Source organism: Suillus clintonianus (assembly GCF_016758775.1).
Source record: "Suillus clintonianus strain FC179 chromosome Unknown DEU56scaffold_175, whole genome shotgun sequence".
Lineage (NCBI taxonomy): Eukaryota > Fungi > Basidiomycota > Agaricomycetes > Boletales > Suillaceae > Suillus > Suillus clintonianus.
In genome coordinates, this window is record NW_024539399.1 from 46529 (window position 1) to 65069 (window position 18541).

At 50.8% G+C, this 18541-nt stretch overlaps 4 protein-coding genes across 4 annotated transcripts; 1 reads left to right on the forward strand and 3 right to left on the reverse strand.

Annotated features, from left to right (window-relative positions):
* Positions 1-5857: 5857 nt before the first annotated feature.
* Positions 5858-6162, forward strand: DEU56DRAFT_688856 (uncharacterized protein; the record flags this gene model as incomplete). Its single annotated transcript, XM_041347078.1, has 2 exons — positions 5858-5940; positions 6000-6162. Coding segments are annotated over 2 exons (246 nt in total), but the record flags the coding sequence as incomplete, so codon positions are not given.
* A 3025-nt stretch (positions 6163-9187) lies between these two features.
* On the reverse strand, positions 9188-10036 carry DEU56DRAFT_710401 (uncharacterized protein; the record flags this gene model as incomplete). The annotated part of the gene is made up of 4 exons (XM_041347482.1): positions 9188-9373; positions 9453-9662; positions 9721-9834; positions 9890-10036. Coding segments are annotated over 4 exons (657 nt in total), but the record flags the coding sequence as incomplete, so codon positions are not given.
* Positions 10037-11956: 1920 nt separating this feature from the next.
* DEU56DRAFT_710710 (uncharacterized protein) lies at positions 11957-12265 on the reverse strand (the record flags this gene model as incomplete). The annotated part of the gene is made up of 1 exon (XM_041347488.1): positions 11957-12265. A coding segment is annotated over one exon (309 nt), but the record flags the coding sequence as incomplete, so codon positions are not given.
* An 874-nt stretch (positions 12266-13139) lies between these two features.
* On the reverse strand, positions 13140-17355 carry DEU56DRAFT_874329 (uncharacterized protein; the record flags this gene model as incomplete). The annotated part of the gene is made up of 12 exons (XM_041355942.1): positions 13140-13301; positions 13507-13974; positions 14023-14393; positions 14443-14832; positions 14883-15251; positions 15308-15521; positions 15583-15780; positions 15826-16307; positions 16329-16491; positions 16522-16698; positions 16724-16902; positions 17007-17355. 12 exons carry the CDS (start codon positions 17353-17355, stop codon positions 13140-13142), a joined length of 3522 nt encoding a protein of 1173 aa, XP_041201373.1.
* Positions 17356-18541: the final 1186 nt, after the last annotated feature.

The window sequence follows — 18541 nt, forward strand, 5'->3', positions numbered from 1 at the left end:
AAGACATTCTGTCCGAAGTCAAGTGCTGGATCCGTAGCACGGGAGAAGACGTGCAGCGGGTCCTATGGTTGTCTGGCACTGCGGGGAAAGGCAAATCAGCCATCGCACATACCATTGCCAACTGGTCTCATGAGCGTGGGGGCATGCGGGCTTGTTTCTGTTTCGACCGCACAAGGGAAGCCGAACGCCGCCACGAAAAGATATTCACCACGATCGCACGCGACTTGGCCGATTGCGATATTACCATGCGTGGGGCATTAGCGCGCGTGGTTCATGATGATAACGAGCTCAAGCATGCGATAGACATCTCAAGACAATGGCAGAAGTTAGTCGTAGGACCAATCGGCGAAGCTTCGAAAGCAATGACTGCGCCCGCAGTGATCATTATCGATGCGTTGGACGAAAGTAGCGACCCCAAATCCCGGGAACAAATTCTTCATCTGCTTGCTGGCGACTCCGACACTTCTTCCCCCCCGCTATCCCCGCTTCCGTCCAACTTCCGTATCATCGTCACTTCCCGTCCACTTCAAGATATTCGCGATGCCCTGGGTACACCACATGTCCGCCATATCTCCATGGATGATGATATCCCGGCTGCATCCACTGAACATGACATCCAGGTTTACATCTCTGATAGGCTGAAAGCTCTGCGTCACACCTTCAATGACGCGCACTTCGAGGCACTCGCTTTGAAATGTGATGGCCTGTTTGAATGGGCTCGGCTCGCCTGCGAGTATATCAAGGGTACGAACAGAGTTAGCCTGGATCCGACAGATCGCTTCGACTCTGTAGTTGCCGGAACATCTGAAAAAGGAACACGCCTGTTGGATGTTATGTATGCGCGCATCTTAGCAGAAATCATGCCAGAGGACGAACGCGGAGAATCTATCGCTGTGTTTCGCTCAGTGATGGGGCAAATCCTTGCCTCGTTGGAACCACTTCCCATGCCTGCGTTAGAGGTTATGCGACTTCATTTTCCCGATGGGCGTAGTCGTTATAAAGTTGACCGGGTCATTGGGCCATTGGGCTCGCTTTTGACCAGCATAACGGATTCTCATTCTCCCATTCGTCCTCTCCACGCGTCCTTCTACGACTTCCTCACAGACACATCGCGGAGCCATGACTTCTTCGTTGATCCAAAGGCGGTACAGAGTGATCTTGCTTTTGCTTCACTTCGAGTCATGGAGCGCGGACTTCGCTTCAACATCTGCTCCTTGGAGAATTCATACTTGCCCAACTCTTCCGTCCCTGACCTGGAGAAGCGAATAAAAAAATACATTCCGGCCGAGCTATCATACTCATGTCGATTCTGGGGGACTCACATCGGCGGTTCGTCCTTTGAATCATCGCTCGCTAAGGAAGTTGAAGCTTTCTTCGATGGAGAGCGCCTCCTTTGGTGGTTAGAAGCGTTGGCTCTGATGAAAAGTATTGGTGGCTCGATAGACTCACTCTTGTCTATCGCAGATTGGGCCACGGTGTGTGTTTTGAGCATATTGTTCGCGCAATAGATGCTGACGAGTAGTGGGGTGGTCATAGGGTCATGCCGAGTCCGTGAATGTTAGTGATGCTACCAGGGACACGCTGCGCTTCGTTCGAACCTTCGCGGCCACCATTTCACGCAGCACTCCTCATTTATACTTGTCCGCCCTACCATTCGCTCCAACGCAGTCGAGAATATTTCGCAATTTCGCTGCAAAGTTTCCTCACACCCCCCGTATCGTTGCTGGCCGTGTTGTAAATTGGCCTCAGATGGAAAAGATACTCCACGCAAATGGCTATGTTTACTCGGTTGCAATGTCGCCAGACGGAAAACGTATCGCATGTGGTTTAGCAGACTGTACGATCCAGGTGTGGGATATGGAGACTGGCGAGGCATTGTGTGCCCCTCTCGAAGGCCACACAAGCATCGTGACGTCTGTCACATTCTCGCCGGATGGAAAGCGCATCGTGTCAGGTTCATGGGACAACACGGTCCGGGTGTGGGATTTCAAGACTGGCGAGGAATTAGGATCCCCTCTCCAAGGCCACACCGGCTCTGTTCTATCTGTTGCCATCTCGCAGCATGGAAATAAAATCGTATCTGGTTCTGAAGACAAGACAATCCGGGTGTGGGATATGAAGACTGGCGAAGCAATTGGTCACCCTCTCGAAGGGCACACTGGCTATGTTCAGTCGGTCGCAATTTCGCAGGATGGGAAACGCATCGTGTCCGGTTCGGAGGACGACACAGTCAGGGTGTGGGATATGGAGACTGGCAAGGCATTTGGCCACCCTCTTGAAGGGCACACCGACTTCGTTCAGTCGGTCGCAATTTCGCAGAATGGGAAATATATCGTGTCCGGTTCGGACGACAATACGATCCGGGTGTGGGATATGGAGACTGGCAAGGCATTGGGTGCCCCTTTCCGAGGGCACACTAACTCTGTTATGTCAGTCACAATCTCATCGGACGGAAACCGCATTGTGTCCGGTTCAGTTGACCAGACAATCCGAGTGTGGGATTTGAACACTGGCGAGGCATTAGGATCCCCTCTCCAAGGCCACACCGACTCTGTTCTATCTGTTGCCATCTCGCCGGATGGAAACCGCATAGTCTCTGGTTCGGATGACAGGACGATTCGGGTGTGGGGTGCCGACACTATTATGGGCAAGGCATCAGTTGCCGCCCTCCAAAACCACGCTGGCTCCGTTAATTCTATTGCAATCTCGCCAGATGGGCATCGCATTGTGTCGGGTTCAGATGACCAGACAGTTCGGGTGTGGGACATGGCGACTGGCGAGGCATTGGTTGCCCCACTCCAAGGGCACACTGACTCCGTTCTGTCTGTTGCAATCTCGCCCGATGGCGAGCAGATTGTGTCTGGTTCAGAAGACACGACCATCTGGGTGTGGGACATGGGGACTGGCGAGGCATTGAGTGCGCCTCTCCAAGGGCACACTACCACTCCTGTTAACTCCGTCGCAATCTCATCGGATGGAACCCGCATCGTGTCTGGTTCATATGACATGATTCAGGTGTACAATGCAGCGGTGTATGGCAACGCATCATGTACTCCTCTCCAAGTTGAAGAGCGCACTCGCATTTCGTCTGTCGCAATCTCGTCGGATAGAAGCTTTATTGTTTCTGGTTCACAAGACGGTCTAGTCAGGATATGGAATGCGGAGACTGGAAAGGCATCAGATGCCTCTTGCCGAGGGCATACTGACCATGTTCGATCTGTTACAGTGTCGCCGGATGCAAAATGTGTCGTGTCGGGTTCAGATGACAAGACCGTCCGGGTGTGGGATATTGGGACTGGCAAGGCCTTGAAATCTCTCAAAGGGCACACTGACTGGGTTCGCTCTGTCGCAATCTCGCAAAATGGCCAATACATTGTGTCCGGCTCAGACGACGAGACGATCCGGGTGTGGGATATGAAGACTGGTGAGGCAGTGGGTGCCCCTTTCCGAGGGCACACTCGTTATGTTATGTCCGTTGCAATCTCACCCGATGGCAAACACATTGTGTCTGGTTCAGAAGACAAGACCATCCGGGTGTGGGACCTAGAATGTCTTCACCGGCACCAACTATTCGCATCCGTAATATGCTTCTCACCCGACCCATCTCATGCCCTTCATTCCGCCTCGTCCTTTCTCTCGGATTCTGAAGCCCCAGCCCCTTCCGGTCCGACGAAGGAGGGATGGGTCGTAGGTCCCGAAGGACGGCTTCTCCTTTGGATCCCACCCACTTTCCACCCGGCGACGTTCGCCCACGGCAACGTGTTGGTGATACCCACCAACGCCTTACAGCTTGACTTGAGTTGCGTCGCACACGGCACGTCTTGGCACAAGTGTCGAACGCAGGAGGCAGAGTCATCTTCGTGATAGATATCTATCGGGTCACACGGCGTAAATTCCTGTACTCCGTGTGAGCCTGTGCAGAGCGGGTATAGCCAGGGCTTTTGGGGGTTGGAAACAGATGAAGGCGAGGCGGCCTACGCCGAACAGGAAGAAGACGCCTGTTTTTGACATTGGTGAAGCGAGTGAAGCAGTGAGGAAACATTAGACGGCGCAGGCAAGATGAGTAGTGGCATATCACAGATCGCACATCGTACACCTTATGTGTCTGTTGAATCCATGTTAGCGATTTGAACTTATGGACAGGCACGTCCTCCATCTCCCAATTCAAAAAATGAATGCCAGTAGAAGAACGATAATACAAGACATGATCACTCACTCCTCTCGACCACCCGCACATTTTCACCCCACCTCCCGCGAGATGGAAGGAATTAACGGAGGGCCCAGTCGAGACCTAGGATGTCGTGGAAGGCGTTTATACTAGGGTTGCAGAGATTGTTGACGGGTGGGGTTGGAATGGACATGATGGTGTGGGTGAATAGGGCTTGCTGCGTATGGGCGTCCAGGGTATTTCAGGGACTGGTGCGGGGGATGTGCCTTCATTGGACGGTGATGAAGCTACGAGATTAGAAGGTAATGCGAATTACCGAACTCGGGGGTGTCACTCACGCTAATGCCGTCGTCGAGGCCCTTGACGCATATATGGATGCTTGGGCTGCTATTTCGGTATGCATTGTTCGTGCACTTTGTAGTCTTCTGGTACAGCTTACATGAGGGAAGAATACGAAGTAGACTGTAGATAATATGGAAGACAGTTACTCTGCGCTTGTACAGATGGCATCAAACTATCGGTGTGACTGTCCACACGAGCTTCTGGCAAGCTAAGAGTAACAATATTTGAGCGATTCTCGATTAGGATGTGCTTGGGAGGCGGGTCAATGCGCAAGCGAGAGGAGTCATGTGCACGGTGGACCAAGACTTGATTAGTGGTGAGATCTGGTACAGAAAGCAGTAAGGTGCCTGCAGTTCGAGTTGTGATGGCGGAGCAGCACTAGGTACTGTTTTGTAAATACGCAGATCATCTGGGCTTTCAGTTTGCCCAGCCAACTACTGAAGAGTTATCCGTCCTGTCGGTTCTTACGAGTTGGTGTTCTGAGTCTCGGCGTGCGGACTTCACACGTATCTCTGATCTTCGCTCACACCACCCCCTCCCGCTGATGAGTCGAATTGTCTCCGTAACGGTAAATCTTGAATATTTGAATCTTGATACGACGGGAGGAAACGCGAGAAACCTTGAAATAAATTATGTCCATAAATTCAAATTCAAATATTACGTCATCGAGACAACTTACTTTTGTCAACCCAACTTATTCTTCGTCGTCCTCATCGTCTTCTACATAGCTAGAGCTTCAAATATTGACAAATGGTGACTTCGGGCACTATCTTAGAGACTAGTACTGGAATGAAACTCGACAACGCACCCTCCATGCTACTTCTGGACGTGACCGCAAGGTGGAGCTCTCCGAGTCTATGGACCCCTACCTCCCCGTCTTGACGCCTGAGGGCCTGAGCATTGAGCCACTCACCCCCGCATCGAGCAGGTAACTGAAAATTACCTTACAAGGTAGAAAAATAAAAATTCTGAGACGCAATCCAACTCACTTGCCTTCCTCGCTAACCGAGTGGCTCGTCCCTTATGCTCAGACCATCGCACACGATTGCTTCGCGCTTTTTGCCTTTAAAGGCAGAAACGTGCGCCGCAGAAAAGCAATCGTACTCGATGTCCATAGCACACCTGGTGCTTTAAAAGAAGCGTGCAAGATGTGTGCATTTGCCCCAACACACGCGCTTTTCATTCACTCCAAGGATTTAATTCCACCCCGCAGATCATTCACAACCCCTTCCTTCCTCTCAAACACTATCACAAGATGCCTGCTGCAGAACGTAACATGGTACGCTTCCAGCTTACCTCATTACCCGTCTTGTACTTATCACACTTTCTCTACAGACACCTGTTAACTGCACTGTCTGCCACAAGACTATAAGCCGCAAGGCAGATCTTCCAAGACATATGCGGACGCACGATGATCACAAGGAAGCTCTGTATGTGCTTGCGCCCTATTATACCACATGGTTTCTGACCTGTTTACTATCTTGATCAGTATGCATGCATGCCCGTTCTTTGACTGCGATTACAAGACCCTCCAAAAGTCCAACATGCAAACACACATCAGAACGCACACCGGTGAACGCTCCAAGATATGCCCTCACCCTGGGTGCGCGTTTGCCACCACAGATCCAGGCAGTTTGACACGTCACCGCAAGAGACTACACGACTACCAACCCAAAGCGCGTTGCAACCTCCTGGTGGCAAAGCTGCTCGACGGACCGCTGTCGCGCCTTACCCCTCCACTCGATTTATGAAGCCAGAGGTAGAGATACCTGCATCGATGGATCTCAATGACCTAGCATTTCCCGAGAAAACGCTCCTTGGACCCTTACCAAGTGGCACCCCTCAAGGGCCCCGGAAAAACAAACACCAACACTGCGCCCAACGGCGTCAGAGGCGTCAACAACGCCTAGAACAGCTCATCACTTCTCTTACTACCTAAGACCCGCTAGCTTTAATATACATACTACACACACAAAACAAAAAGACAACAAAACACAGGTGAAATGGCGCCAACATTAACGCCAACCCAAAACAATCAAATAAACAATAACCATGTAACATCATCAACTGCGACGAGAAGCCGAAAAACTACAGCCGACAAGCCCCTTCTATCCATAAGCAAAGAAATAACTGAACATATCATAGGCACAGATGTAAGATCCACAATCAAAGACAGCACAACTGCGAAAAAACTGCTACTATCGCACCCTTGGCACCACTTTCCTCCCGTTCCCAGGGTCTAAGAGACCCGGTTTCCTTGTAGAGCGCAACTGGTCTGTGAGACCCCCCCTCTCGCGAGGTCATGAGACCTCTCTGAGTATTGTGAGTACCTCTCCCCTCGTGTAACCTCTGTTGTCAGTCTCGGTGCTCCCGCTCCCCCTCTTGGCCCTCCCCTAGTAGAGGCTTCTGCGAGACCTCTACATAGCCTCTGTCAGTCTCAGTGCTCCCGTTCCTCCTCTTGGCCCTCCCCTAGTAGAGGCTTCTGCGAGACCTCTACATAGCCTCCTCACCCTCGTCCACCCTCCTCTGCACCTCTAAGTGCTCCTTGATAGTAGATACTCGTGTGTATGTTTTTTTACTATATTCGTATGTCATAATACTATTCCCTGCACGATGCGCCCAACAATTAAGCACTTATATTTGACTCATTTCACCCAAGGAGATCACTCATGTAATAAGTCAACAAACAACATGTTTATTTTCAGCGGCACAAAACATACATTGCGAGAGATGGAACATGGTATGGTACGAGGGGAAGACAGCGGGAACAGCATGATTTTCGCAGCAAGACAATAGGCACCTCACAATTACCTTCGAATGGCGGCTCCTTCACGTTGTTCTTGCTCTGTCACCTGACCAGGTAAGGTGAGTGACATATTGGCAATGGGACTCCGGGTACTGTGGCGTCCATCTCCTCGAGGAGGCTGGCGCTGATATGCACGCTCGTAGCCAGCATGACCCTCGCGATTTGTGGGATGCATGTATTCTCCACGAATATCCAGTGGGGGAGGTCCACGCAAGCGGTCATCAAGAAGTTCACGGTCTGGGTACCGCGCATCACGATAGTATGATCGCCCATACCCGGTGGCATCACGATAGCCTGTGCTCCGGTCGCCGTAATACGGATACTCCCTGTGATAAGGGTAGTCTCCTCCTGGTTGTGGTCGTCTGGTATACGCATGTCGGTCTAAGTCCTCGTGGTACATGTACGCACTGCGTGGATCATCGTTGGGGTGGCGACGGTCATCAAGTAGTGCAGGAGAGTTGTCTCGGCGAGGGTGCAGGTCACGGCCATCATTGAGTGGGAGGTCGTGGATGTCGTTTGCGTTACGAGCCTCCCATGATTGACCGCGATTGTGAGGACGCCAATTGTCGTGAGGCTCGCGCAAGTGTGTGTTGTCTGCCCCGCGTGGGTCAGCATGGTGAGAGTCTGGTACATTGTGGCCAGAAAGTGAGGGGCTGAGATGTGTGTCCTCCGATGACGAGTGCAGCAGATTTTGAGGTAGTGGGAGAGGGGCGTCTGGGACAAGGACAGACTGCCCATCATCTGGTGCAGGCTCTGCAGGGTGATCTGAGTCGTGTGCGGGAGATGGAACTGCCGGAAGAGTAGGTGTTTCTGATGAATGATCCGCAGAGGTCTCGGGGTGTACGGCTCCATCGTTGTTCCGCAAGTCTTCGTCTTCTTGCAGGAGACACATGGCCTTGGTCAGAACAGGTTGCCTTCCCTTAGGCACGGGACGTGGACGTGGCACTGGGCTCGTGTTAGTATGTTTTAACATGTATGAGTAGCAAATACCTTTTTGAACATCAGGAGGTCCATCGCGAATGCGCTTTGCTGCATTGTCTGTATAGTCATAAGTCAGGATCACAGCCGAACTGCGATAATCATAGAAGACTCACCTATAGCAGGACGTGATTGTTGTTCGTCCCCTGAGGATTCCACCATGACAGGAGACGAGTGCCCTCCTTTGGCGCGAGCTTTGCCAGCAGCCTTCGCACTTGGCTTCTTCCCGATGACCATCTTCCCTTCTGACTCCTCGATCGATCGTACACGTTTCTTCGTAGCTTGCGCACCACCTCCAGCCTTCAACTTCCGCTTCCGCGAGCGTAAATCATCATAGTCCTCATCATCCTCACTGGGTATCTCGCGATCAGAACCATTGAGAGGCTCCTCCTCCTCCTCATCATCATCATCAAGCTCGTCAACACCATCTGGACTGGACCGGACTTCTATCACATCTGGTTTGTCAACCTCTGTCACAACCGGTTTGGCAGGGGGGCGCTTCGCAAGCTTGAATGGACGTGATGGAGGAGGTATAAGTACTTCAGGACGCATTTTGGTTTTGCGGTGCATGGCAGTCGTAGAGTCCATAGCTGCGATATCTGTGTCGCCATCAGTCTGTGTACGAGATGAGGGGACCTTCGACTTCTTCTTCCTGGTTGTGGCAGAGCTAGGTTGAAGGCGTGCAGGGCCTTTATAATCAAAAGTCCCGTTAACGAACATGCGCCTCGCGTTCGGAAAGGGAGAGTCTGCAGGAGGTGCCTCGCCAATGATGACGGGCTCCTTGGAGGCTATCACAGCAACTGTCGAGGCATCATGAGTTAAAGTGATTTCAAAAGGCTGTAGCACGTACCTCCAATGGCTTTTGTTACTTTGACAACGCGCATTGTCTTTGCCTTCAATGCGAGTGCGAGTACATTGACCTCGCGTTGCGTGAGCCCTGCAACACCTTTACTCCGTGAATTACTGTTGTGAGACTCTCCTGGCATCAAACTTAAGTGCGCGGGGTACCCCTCAATATGTAGGTGATCATTAGTGAGTGAGCTAGGCATCAATATCCATGGGAAGGGTCTATCCGAAAACTTGCCACCGAGGTCTGCTGGGGAAAATTGTCAGTATCTCACTGTGAGATGTGATGTGCTACGAACCAACTTGTTTGACTAGCCCAGCCTTGAGCGACTTTGATGCATCCTTCTCTTCGCCTACATCAGACGAGCTCACATCCAAGACCTCTATCGGTGTCTGCTCCTCGTCCCCTTCAGTGGTCTTGAAGGTCTGTTCCACGGCAGCAAGTGACATAGTATTGTAAACATGGGCTTTCATGTGCCCGATGATGACATGGTCACTGGCTCGGCAGCGCCTGTCGAAGAACTACAGAGAGTATTAAAAATTGTGAGAAACGAAGAATTTCGAGGTCGGTGACACTTACGCCACCAGCACCAGGCGTCATGTGAACATGGCCGAGTGATGCATCTTCGTTGACAATATTGCCACACATGACCAGGGCAGCCTCAAAACCTTGCCTGGTAGCAGCTCCGTCAAGCTGCAGGTAGGGCACTCAGCTCGTCAACAAAATATTACAACAACCTATCACTCACGATGCTTCCTACCCTCCTGGTAAGCTTCTGAAATGTTTGTGTGCGCTGCGCGATGGTTTGAGGAGCATCTGACAGCATGTTGAGTTCTTCGTAGGTATCGAGGATATCCTGATAAGAATCTGGGTAGGTGTTTTTGAAGTGCTCGTAGCACTGACGGCGAATACCAGTGCCTATAAAATCAATAATCAGCATGGAGTGAATAGCGTGCAGAAAAAACGGATCATTTACTTGGTGTCATCGAACCATCCTGGGGAGGAGCATCTTCACCGAGCCTTGCAAGTTCCTGGCGCATGCGGTCCTTGAAGTACCCCGCATAAAGGTTCCAGTAGTTGGTGTTATTGATTGCTCGACCTCGACTCTTCATCCACAGGCTGATTACCTGGTGGGAGGGCATGTTCGTATTCTTTGCAGTGTCAATGACAACGGCATCCAACACAGTGAAACCTTCTTCAAGCGCAGAGTTTGTCTCTATTGAACGTCGACCAGCAACAGGTGCACTGTCATCATCCATTGCAAAATCAGACTCGACACGAGATCCGCTGGTTGACGGACTGAACGTCACTGCGCGGTGACGTGGCCCACCGGCAGCAGGCGGAGCCAAAAATTCTCCAGGCTTGATGGGAGTCGGCGGGATGATATATGTCGTTGGTAAGGAGTTCACCGGCGCTATGGACGAAAAATTCCAGGGCCCATCTTGCGAACCTCCCTGAGAGCTTTGACCTGCAGGCATGAGAAGAGGTGAGGTCGGTAACTGAGAATACGAAGCCAGCGGGCTAGGTGAGAGTCTGGGAATTTCCGCAGACCACAAAGACTGGGCCTCGGACGGCATTGTGAGGAGGTTAAAAGGACCCATGGAGCCATACTGGGGCTGCTGGTGCTGCTGCTGGCCAGTGGGTGCCAAAGTGTCAGCAAATAGATCTTCCACCCGCACAGGGTGCTGAGCAGGCACATCCTCGACCAGAGGAGAGTCATGGCGGCTATTTGAAATAGAGTGCATGGAATCTAGCAGCAAAGGTAAAGTCAGACGTCTGGTAGAAAAGTTTCGATAAAAAATTACCAGAAATGACACTGGGAGTGCAGGCTGCTTGACGTCGAATAGCAGCATCCCTCGCAATACCAACGTCCCGTGCTGTTGGCTTGATTGTGCTCCGCAGTCTTGATGGAGTGAGCTCTGTTGGCGTGTCCTTGTATCGACCACCTCCAAACTGTTCTTGGACATATCCTTCCTGCACGTATCCAGAGCCTGTAGTAGCAGACAACGATGCAGGAAGGTATGTGGGAGGTGAGGACGCCCGGTCATCCGGAGGGTCAGAGTAGTATTCTGATAGCTTAAGCAACATGGCCTTCGCGCAAAATCAGAAAAAATTGATATGTAACAATGAAATCCCTTACCTGACTTGCTGATGCAACTGGGAATCCTGTAGGCGAGCGAACAAAAAAAAAAGTCAGGCCTCATACTTATGGTAAATTTTACTGTGTGCGAAGTCCTTGATTTCATTCAGACAAATCAAGTAAGGACAACCGGCAGGAGTATAGAAGCGAATATCAACGCACGAGACATCGTGGAGGTCCACCAAGGAGGGTGCAGAGGGTGATTTGGTAGGCCTATTGGAGGCTTCAGAGGCTCCAGAGCGGTCTTGGAATGGATTGACTAAAGGCCGCGCAGAGGAAGCAATAAAATTGAAACCTTATTTCATATCCAAGACAATGGGATGTCAGAATTGGGTTAGAAATTCAAGCATGAACTACGTACATGTGCTATTTACATTTGATGTTAGGATAGACTCTTGATCAACGCCTAAGGCGCTTCACAGGGCGACTATCAATCTCGCTAACTTGGGACTCCTCGTCTTCATCGTCGTCATTGTCAGCACTGTTGTAATATTCAGAGCCGGATGTTCCACCCTTGACTGAAGTGATGGGAGGGATAAGGTTACTGGTGCGGGTGACAGATGGTTTGCGGACCGCTCGAGAAGCTGGGCGGGGTGGTGGCCGTGTGATTTCCACAACGACTTGGGCACGACGACGGGAGGAAGGTGTAGAAGGAGGCAGATGAAGACGGGGAAGACGGGGAAGACCCTTTTGGTCAATGCGGCCGTCAGCAAACGCACGTCGCCCACAGGAGTGCATGGAGCAAGCTAAGGGGGCCTCTCCAATGACAACGGGGTCTTTTGAGGTGGTGAGACGCATACGGGCAGCATCACTCGTAACTGCTCGGATGGTTAAGGTGCCTGTCTTGAGGTGATTGATGATGTTGGCACGATGGCGTTGGTTGAGATCGTGGATGCCTTTGGTGCGACAGAAAGTGGATCGCAGCTCACCGGGCATCAAGGTCTCATCAGGGTAATTGACAAGAACATACCCGAGGCGAGCTAGTTCTTTCGGGAGTGATTTCCAGGGGAAGTCAGCACCTGTGCGCCCACGCAGTTCCCCGCCAAGTGATGCTGAAATAATGTTAAGATTAGTGCAGATGTATGGCGATTGTTCTTACCAACAAGCGCCCTTATCCCACCCATGATACAGGGTATCCCTTCGAGGCTCTTCCAAAGTTCTTCTTCAGGGAGTCGGGAGCCTTCGCTAAGTTCAGCATCCTCTGTCGACACAGAGGCATCCACAAACTAGAAACAGGTCAGCAAAATCTGAACATCTAACTACCAGTACTCACAATCCGAGTGACAGAAACATGTTGCAAGTCTGTGAGCGTGGCGGCATCGACGAGGTGCAATGATCTTGATGTACCATGTTGCGAGTCCGTGAGCGTGGCAGCATCGACGAGGCACAATGATCTTGATGTAGTACTGCTGGACGCGGCCATTTTGCAGGAGGCGGTGTCACGATAAACGAAGTATCAAAGTACCAGCTGTAGACACTAGTCAGTGATCAATGAATAATGTGTAAACCATGGGCGAAAGAAAACTTTCGAATCAGGCCGATTACAGTAAGTTCGAAGAAGCTCAATGTTGCAACACATTGAAAATCGTACCTTGAAGAAGCACAGGGTCGGTGTCAATTGTGACAGCATGTTCTAGTGCCTGCTCATTTATGGAGGCCAAGAAGGCTGCAAGAGCCTCCTGCGAGAGCCTCTTGCAAGACCTATCATGAGAAGGCCTGGTGGGATTTCAAATACAAAGAGCCAAGGGGAGCGTCAATACTGAAAGTGAATTGCATGCGCTTAATAGTTCTGGGGCGGGAATTCTGGACCATGACAAGGGTGGTGTTGAAATTGAGCTACACTATGAACAATGTCTATCTACACTACGCTGAGATCGAGAACGAGGTGATATAGCAATTGCCGGAAGCCCTCCATATCATCCTCGTGCAGGCCTGTAGAATGAAAACCTCGTAAGACTGCCATAATTGCAGCTAGTACCCAAACTCCGCAGTCATAGCCATTCGTCTGCAGAGGTTCGAGCTAGAAAATGTAGTTAGCGAGGGCTCAGATTTCATGACAGATCAATTTACAATAAGGGGACGAGCTACCCATCCTTGAAGATCGAATGATACTGCAGGGTGGCGTTGACGTGCAATAGATAGTAGACGAGACACAAGTGTCATAATGGCCTACATGGATGATGTCAATGTTTCCGCCTGTGCCATGATAAGTAGCTGAGCCTCACCTTGATGTCATGTTGCCATGGCCGCTTTTCAGCAAAACTATCGAAAAGATGAAGCTCCTTGGAGGATCGGCAAATAACACAGAGTACCCAATGACCAACAGGCACTGGCCGATGAATAGGCAGAATCCAAATGTCCTTCTCCCAATAACGTGTCCACGAACTTTGACGCCAGAGCATCTCATCAGCTGCGTTGTATCTGATGCGTGGGAGGTCATGAGTAGAGAGAATGGCAATGCGCTGCGCTACAGGGATGGACATCTGGGAATCATGCAGCAAGATTGCGCAGCCATTGAGGCATACATCGTTGAGACGGGCAGTCGAGGAACCAAGGAAGGAGATATCCCTTGGATCAAATATTTGTCGTGGGAAGCCATGGCGAGAGGGCCATATCCTAGTTGCTGCACCTGGCCCTTGCACAGTGATGCGCAGATCCTTGCGGGGCACAGGTGTTTCATCAATTTGAAGTACCTGCGAAGGGTGTCAAAATGGTAAGGAAGGTAGCAAATGGTAATGTACCTCCGGAACCGCCCAACAGATGGTGACATCAGCTTTTTCCGCTTCGTCAATGTCTTCTATGTCCTCGTCAGCAATAGCATCTTCCTCGAGGAAGTCAGAGAATGCGATTTGATGGGCGTCGATACTTGATGCTGGCCCTGCTTCAAAGTCTGGGATATCATCTTCTTGGTGATCAATTGCCAGTATTGGAGGGTTATGTATCCAACTAAGGGAGGCTTTGGTTGCACCTCGTGTGAGTGTCTTTGCGAGATCTGTAGCTACTTTGACACGATCAGAAAAGCGAGCCACAGAGGCAAATGGATTTTCCCAGCGTGATCGAAGTTGAAGAAGGTGGTCTCGACGGGTCCGCAGTGAGAATATGAAAAGTTCGTCTATTGACATCATCAGAAAATGGCAGAATAAAGCACTAGACTCACTTACTCGCATCAGAGGAAAGAGCAAGCTCTAAAGCAGCGAGCTCGTCTCCAAAATATCGGCACAAGTTGTCAGCTTCAATACTGAGCCGTTGCCGCTCCTCTTGACATCGATCATGCTTGAGGAGGGCGCGGATTCCATCTCTCACATCTGAATCGTCTAACCAGCGTGGTATGTCTCCTGCAGACGGTGCGATCCAAACGTCCTCCATTAGAGCTTGGTCGTTGCGTAGATCCGCTAGTTTAGTTGGAAGTGCCATCGGGAGTGGTATCCCCCATGAAGGGTCGTAGAGAGTGTCTAGGTGCTCACAATAAGAGTTGAACTTACGAATTGCTGTCATCAGGGCTGGTTGTCTCTTGGCTATTGCTTTACGAGTTTGCTGGTGAAGCTTGGTGCCTAATATGTTGAGATTAGTCCAATGTGCCTTTGATCTGGTTTAGTCTCACCTAACGCTTGCTGAGCACCACCAACTGCCCTATCGAGTTTATCCCACTCGAAGAAACTACCGATTGCCCGTTTGTGTATGTTGATCTTGAGGTCGCGGGCCATCAGGAGGGTGCGGACAAAATCTAGGTTGACGCCCTGAAGCTCTGGAAACCTGTCGTGGATATTCAGTGAAGCGTATAGCGCTTCGACCTTGTCCATGAGACGTTGATGCCCCCTCTCGAGACCTTCGAGAGCACTCAGGGTATCATCTGAAGGTGCCTCCTTTTCAAGCATGGTGCGGGTAGCCTGCAACGCCCGATCTGAAGTATCCATATCAGATTGTAGCGCAAGCACTGTATCCAGTTCCTTTTTGAGACGCGCAGGAGCGTCTTATAAAAAACTAATCAGTTAAACTAACACGAGAATAGTATGTACCAGTACTTACGAGCACGCACAGAGAGTTGTGCACGCCGCTGATCAGCCCACAGTGACCGTAAATCTTCAATCGAGACACCACAGTGATTAAGAATGTCCTCGGTGGTATTGACTTGAGTCTTGATGCCACGAAATCGTCGCTTGATCCAGTCACCGAGGTCTGTGCACATCTCAGCTCCGATGGAGGCTGCCTGACGGTCTATAAGCCACAGACGCCGTTGGCGCTGAAATGTGCCAGAATAAATTGAAATATATATGTGAGATTGAGAATGGAGATGTGCTTACCGATGATGACCGCTCAATACCGATTAGACGAATGAGTCGCGACCAAAGTCGCTCGGTACCTTCTCCGTCTGATAGACCCATTCCAACGCACATCCGGGGATTATAGACAAGTTGACATCCCCACTCGTGGCCATACACGTGCATGGCAGTTGTTGCAAAGCGGAGGCGTGAAGTAATAGAAACATCTAGAATATGATACTGCAGAATGTTAGGGATACACATCACTCAAGTTACAAAACATACCTGTGAAAGTGAGCGAGCTAGTACGCAGCCAACATCGTATAGAGCAATAACTGTTGCCTGTGTGGGGAGAAGTGAGAACAGATGTTCTAGTAAGGCAACAGAGTACTTCTGCTGTTCGCCGGGTGTATCGATGTTTGTAAAGAATAGGGGAATGTCGTGACGGCAAATGAGTGCCATCAAACCAGTGTCGTCAAAGCTTTCCATGGCAGTCTTCTGCTTTTTCCCATCAGCGGCTTCGTAGGACTGCTCGCACTGGTCAATGGCCTCGTTAGGTACAATAGGAGTATGTGTCGTAGCAGGGCGCTTCCGATTCTTATGTATCCGAGAGCCAACTTGATCGACGTACGTCTTTGGTAGGAAGTATGATGGATTATAGAAGTGAGGGCAGTCGCCCGCTGAGCGGCAGTGACGATGATGAAAGTTGCCGTCTGTGGCGACATGAATGTCACCTCCTTGATCGAGGGGTCTGCCAAACAACACTCCTGCAAAACAAGCGGGACAACGCTCAACCAGGATTGATGCACAGTGTTCTCTGTGTAAGTGGGACTCGGATCGAGCCTCTTGGGAGGTATCAAGGGTGTTGGGCATGAGGACAGGATGTACCTCGCGGACCTCTTGAGAGGGATGTACCTCGCGGACCTCTTGAGAAGGATGTACCACGCGGACCTCTTGAGAGTTTGTTGCAGGATCACAAACGGGTGGTGAGGGCTCACAGGAGGCTCGGATTCGGTCACGAGCTTGTTGGATTGCTTCTTCAATTGTCCGCTCCACCTTGACGTGCAGAATGTCGTACCACTGAACTGCATGTCCAAGACTTCTTCCTGAATGGTTCCTGGATGATGTTTCCCTGTGTAGTTTAGAGTTAGGGTTATTCTTGGATTTGAATATATAAACTTACATGTTCGTCAGTTGACTGGAAACCCCGCCGAGCGTAATGAGTTTTCAATGTGGCTGCAAGTGCGTTGACTGCATCACACGAACGCTCAAATAGCGCTCGATAAAAGGAAAGAAGTTCGATGGAAACCGCTATCCTTGGAAGCAAGGGCGCGGTTGGGAATAATCCGTGGAGTATAAGGACTTGGGAAATTGTTGAGCAATTACAGCTCAGGACCTCAATCGAGACAAATCCTAGTGTTGAATTAGTAAGGCCAGTGAATGATAAGAAGCCTAGCTACACTTACGATCAAAAAAGAGAGAAACGATGGATGAGCGCTTTTGAGCACATGAATTAACTGCACACGCAGATATGATAGAAGGCGACTTCTCAAGTGGCTGACCGACCGTTCTCGCGAGATAATTAAGGAGAGGTTTGATTAAGGTGGGGATCACACCTTGCCAATTTCCATAGAGTGTTCGTGACGCTGTAGAGAGTGATATCTCTACAGGCTCGTATTCCCTGATTTCTACATCGACCTCATCCCTATCCACAGGTGGGCGCGACTTTCCCGCGACCTTCCGCACCTTCCGCGCACTTCCCGCGCTCGCGCTCAGCGCGCGCTTTCCCGCGCTTCCTCCGATCCATCCATCCATTGTCTATTCGGTCCATAGGTGCGTATTACATACATATATTGGTTTTCTGACATCCACTGTCTCATTACATACATCTGTGACATTCCTCGGCCGCGTTCCCGCGCTTCCGCGCTCCTCGGCCGCTTTAGGATGCTTTTCGGTCGCTCTTCGCTAGCTATCCTCTATATCTACTGGGCCTTCTGACAGAAGGTTCCGGACTGAGTTACCCATTAGAGATTTGTACTATGCCTTAGAGCGCACCTATCTACAGCTAGGAGTCATATTCTCCTTCCCTTATCAGTCTATATTCATAAGACATTCGCTTGATATCCATTCCTCGCGTCCTACACGATCCTAGACATCCTTCCGCACTTGCGCTCTACGAGCGCCGCGTTCCCGCGCGTTCCGCGCTTTCTGCGCATTTCCCGCGCCCTCCGCATACCTCGCGCGTTCCCGCGCTTCGAGCGCACTTAGTCGCCTGACTTCCGCCTGACTCAGCTTCCCCTAGAGGTCGAACATATCGCCCTCACATCAGAGCAGATTCCTCCAAGTCTGTTCGTTGTACCCACAACGCCTTGTCAGGGAGTGTGCGCCGCTGGAGCTGAATGAGCTGTGTGTTCGCTTGTAGTTTATCATGAGGGGGTGGATGTTGAAGCTCGGGCACTGGACAGTCCGATTCGTACACCCATTCATCGTCGTTCGAACTGCCTATAATTGCGGTCGGATCCATGTTTGAACTGCTGGGATTGAATACAGAAGCAGCCTCTGGTAATGTTGGATTGATAAGAGCTTGCATGCGTAGGGCGAGCTGGCGGCATTTGACATCTGCGCCTGGGATATTCACAAATGTTTGCGTTTTTTTCTTGTCTCGGGACTTGCGTGGACTAACAAAGTGTTTCCCAAGTCCCCGTCCAGAGGATGACACTTGCTCTGCACGGCGCATTCTGATTCAAGAGTGGTGGATGAGCTACTGCTACAATAAAACTACTAAGTGCCAGTAGAACAGAAGGCCACGCATATGCAGCATGGTACTTACCCCCAACCCAGCGTGGAAGTGCCCCTATTAAGTGGAAAGACCTACTGAGAGGTGCGGGTAGCTATTGAGAGCACTTCTGAGTAGGACTAGAGGGCTATTGGAAGGTATGGGTAGCTATTGGGAGGAGTATTGAGAGGCGCCGTGTAGGTATGTATTTCATTTCTCACGCGA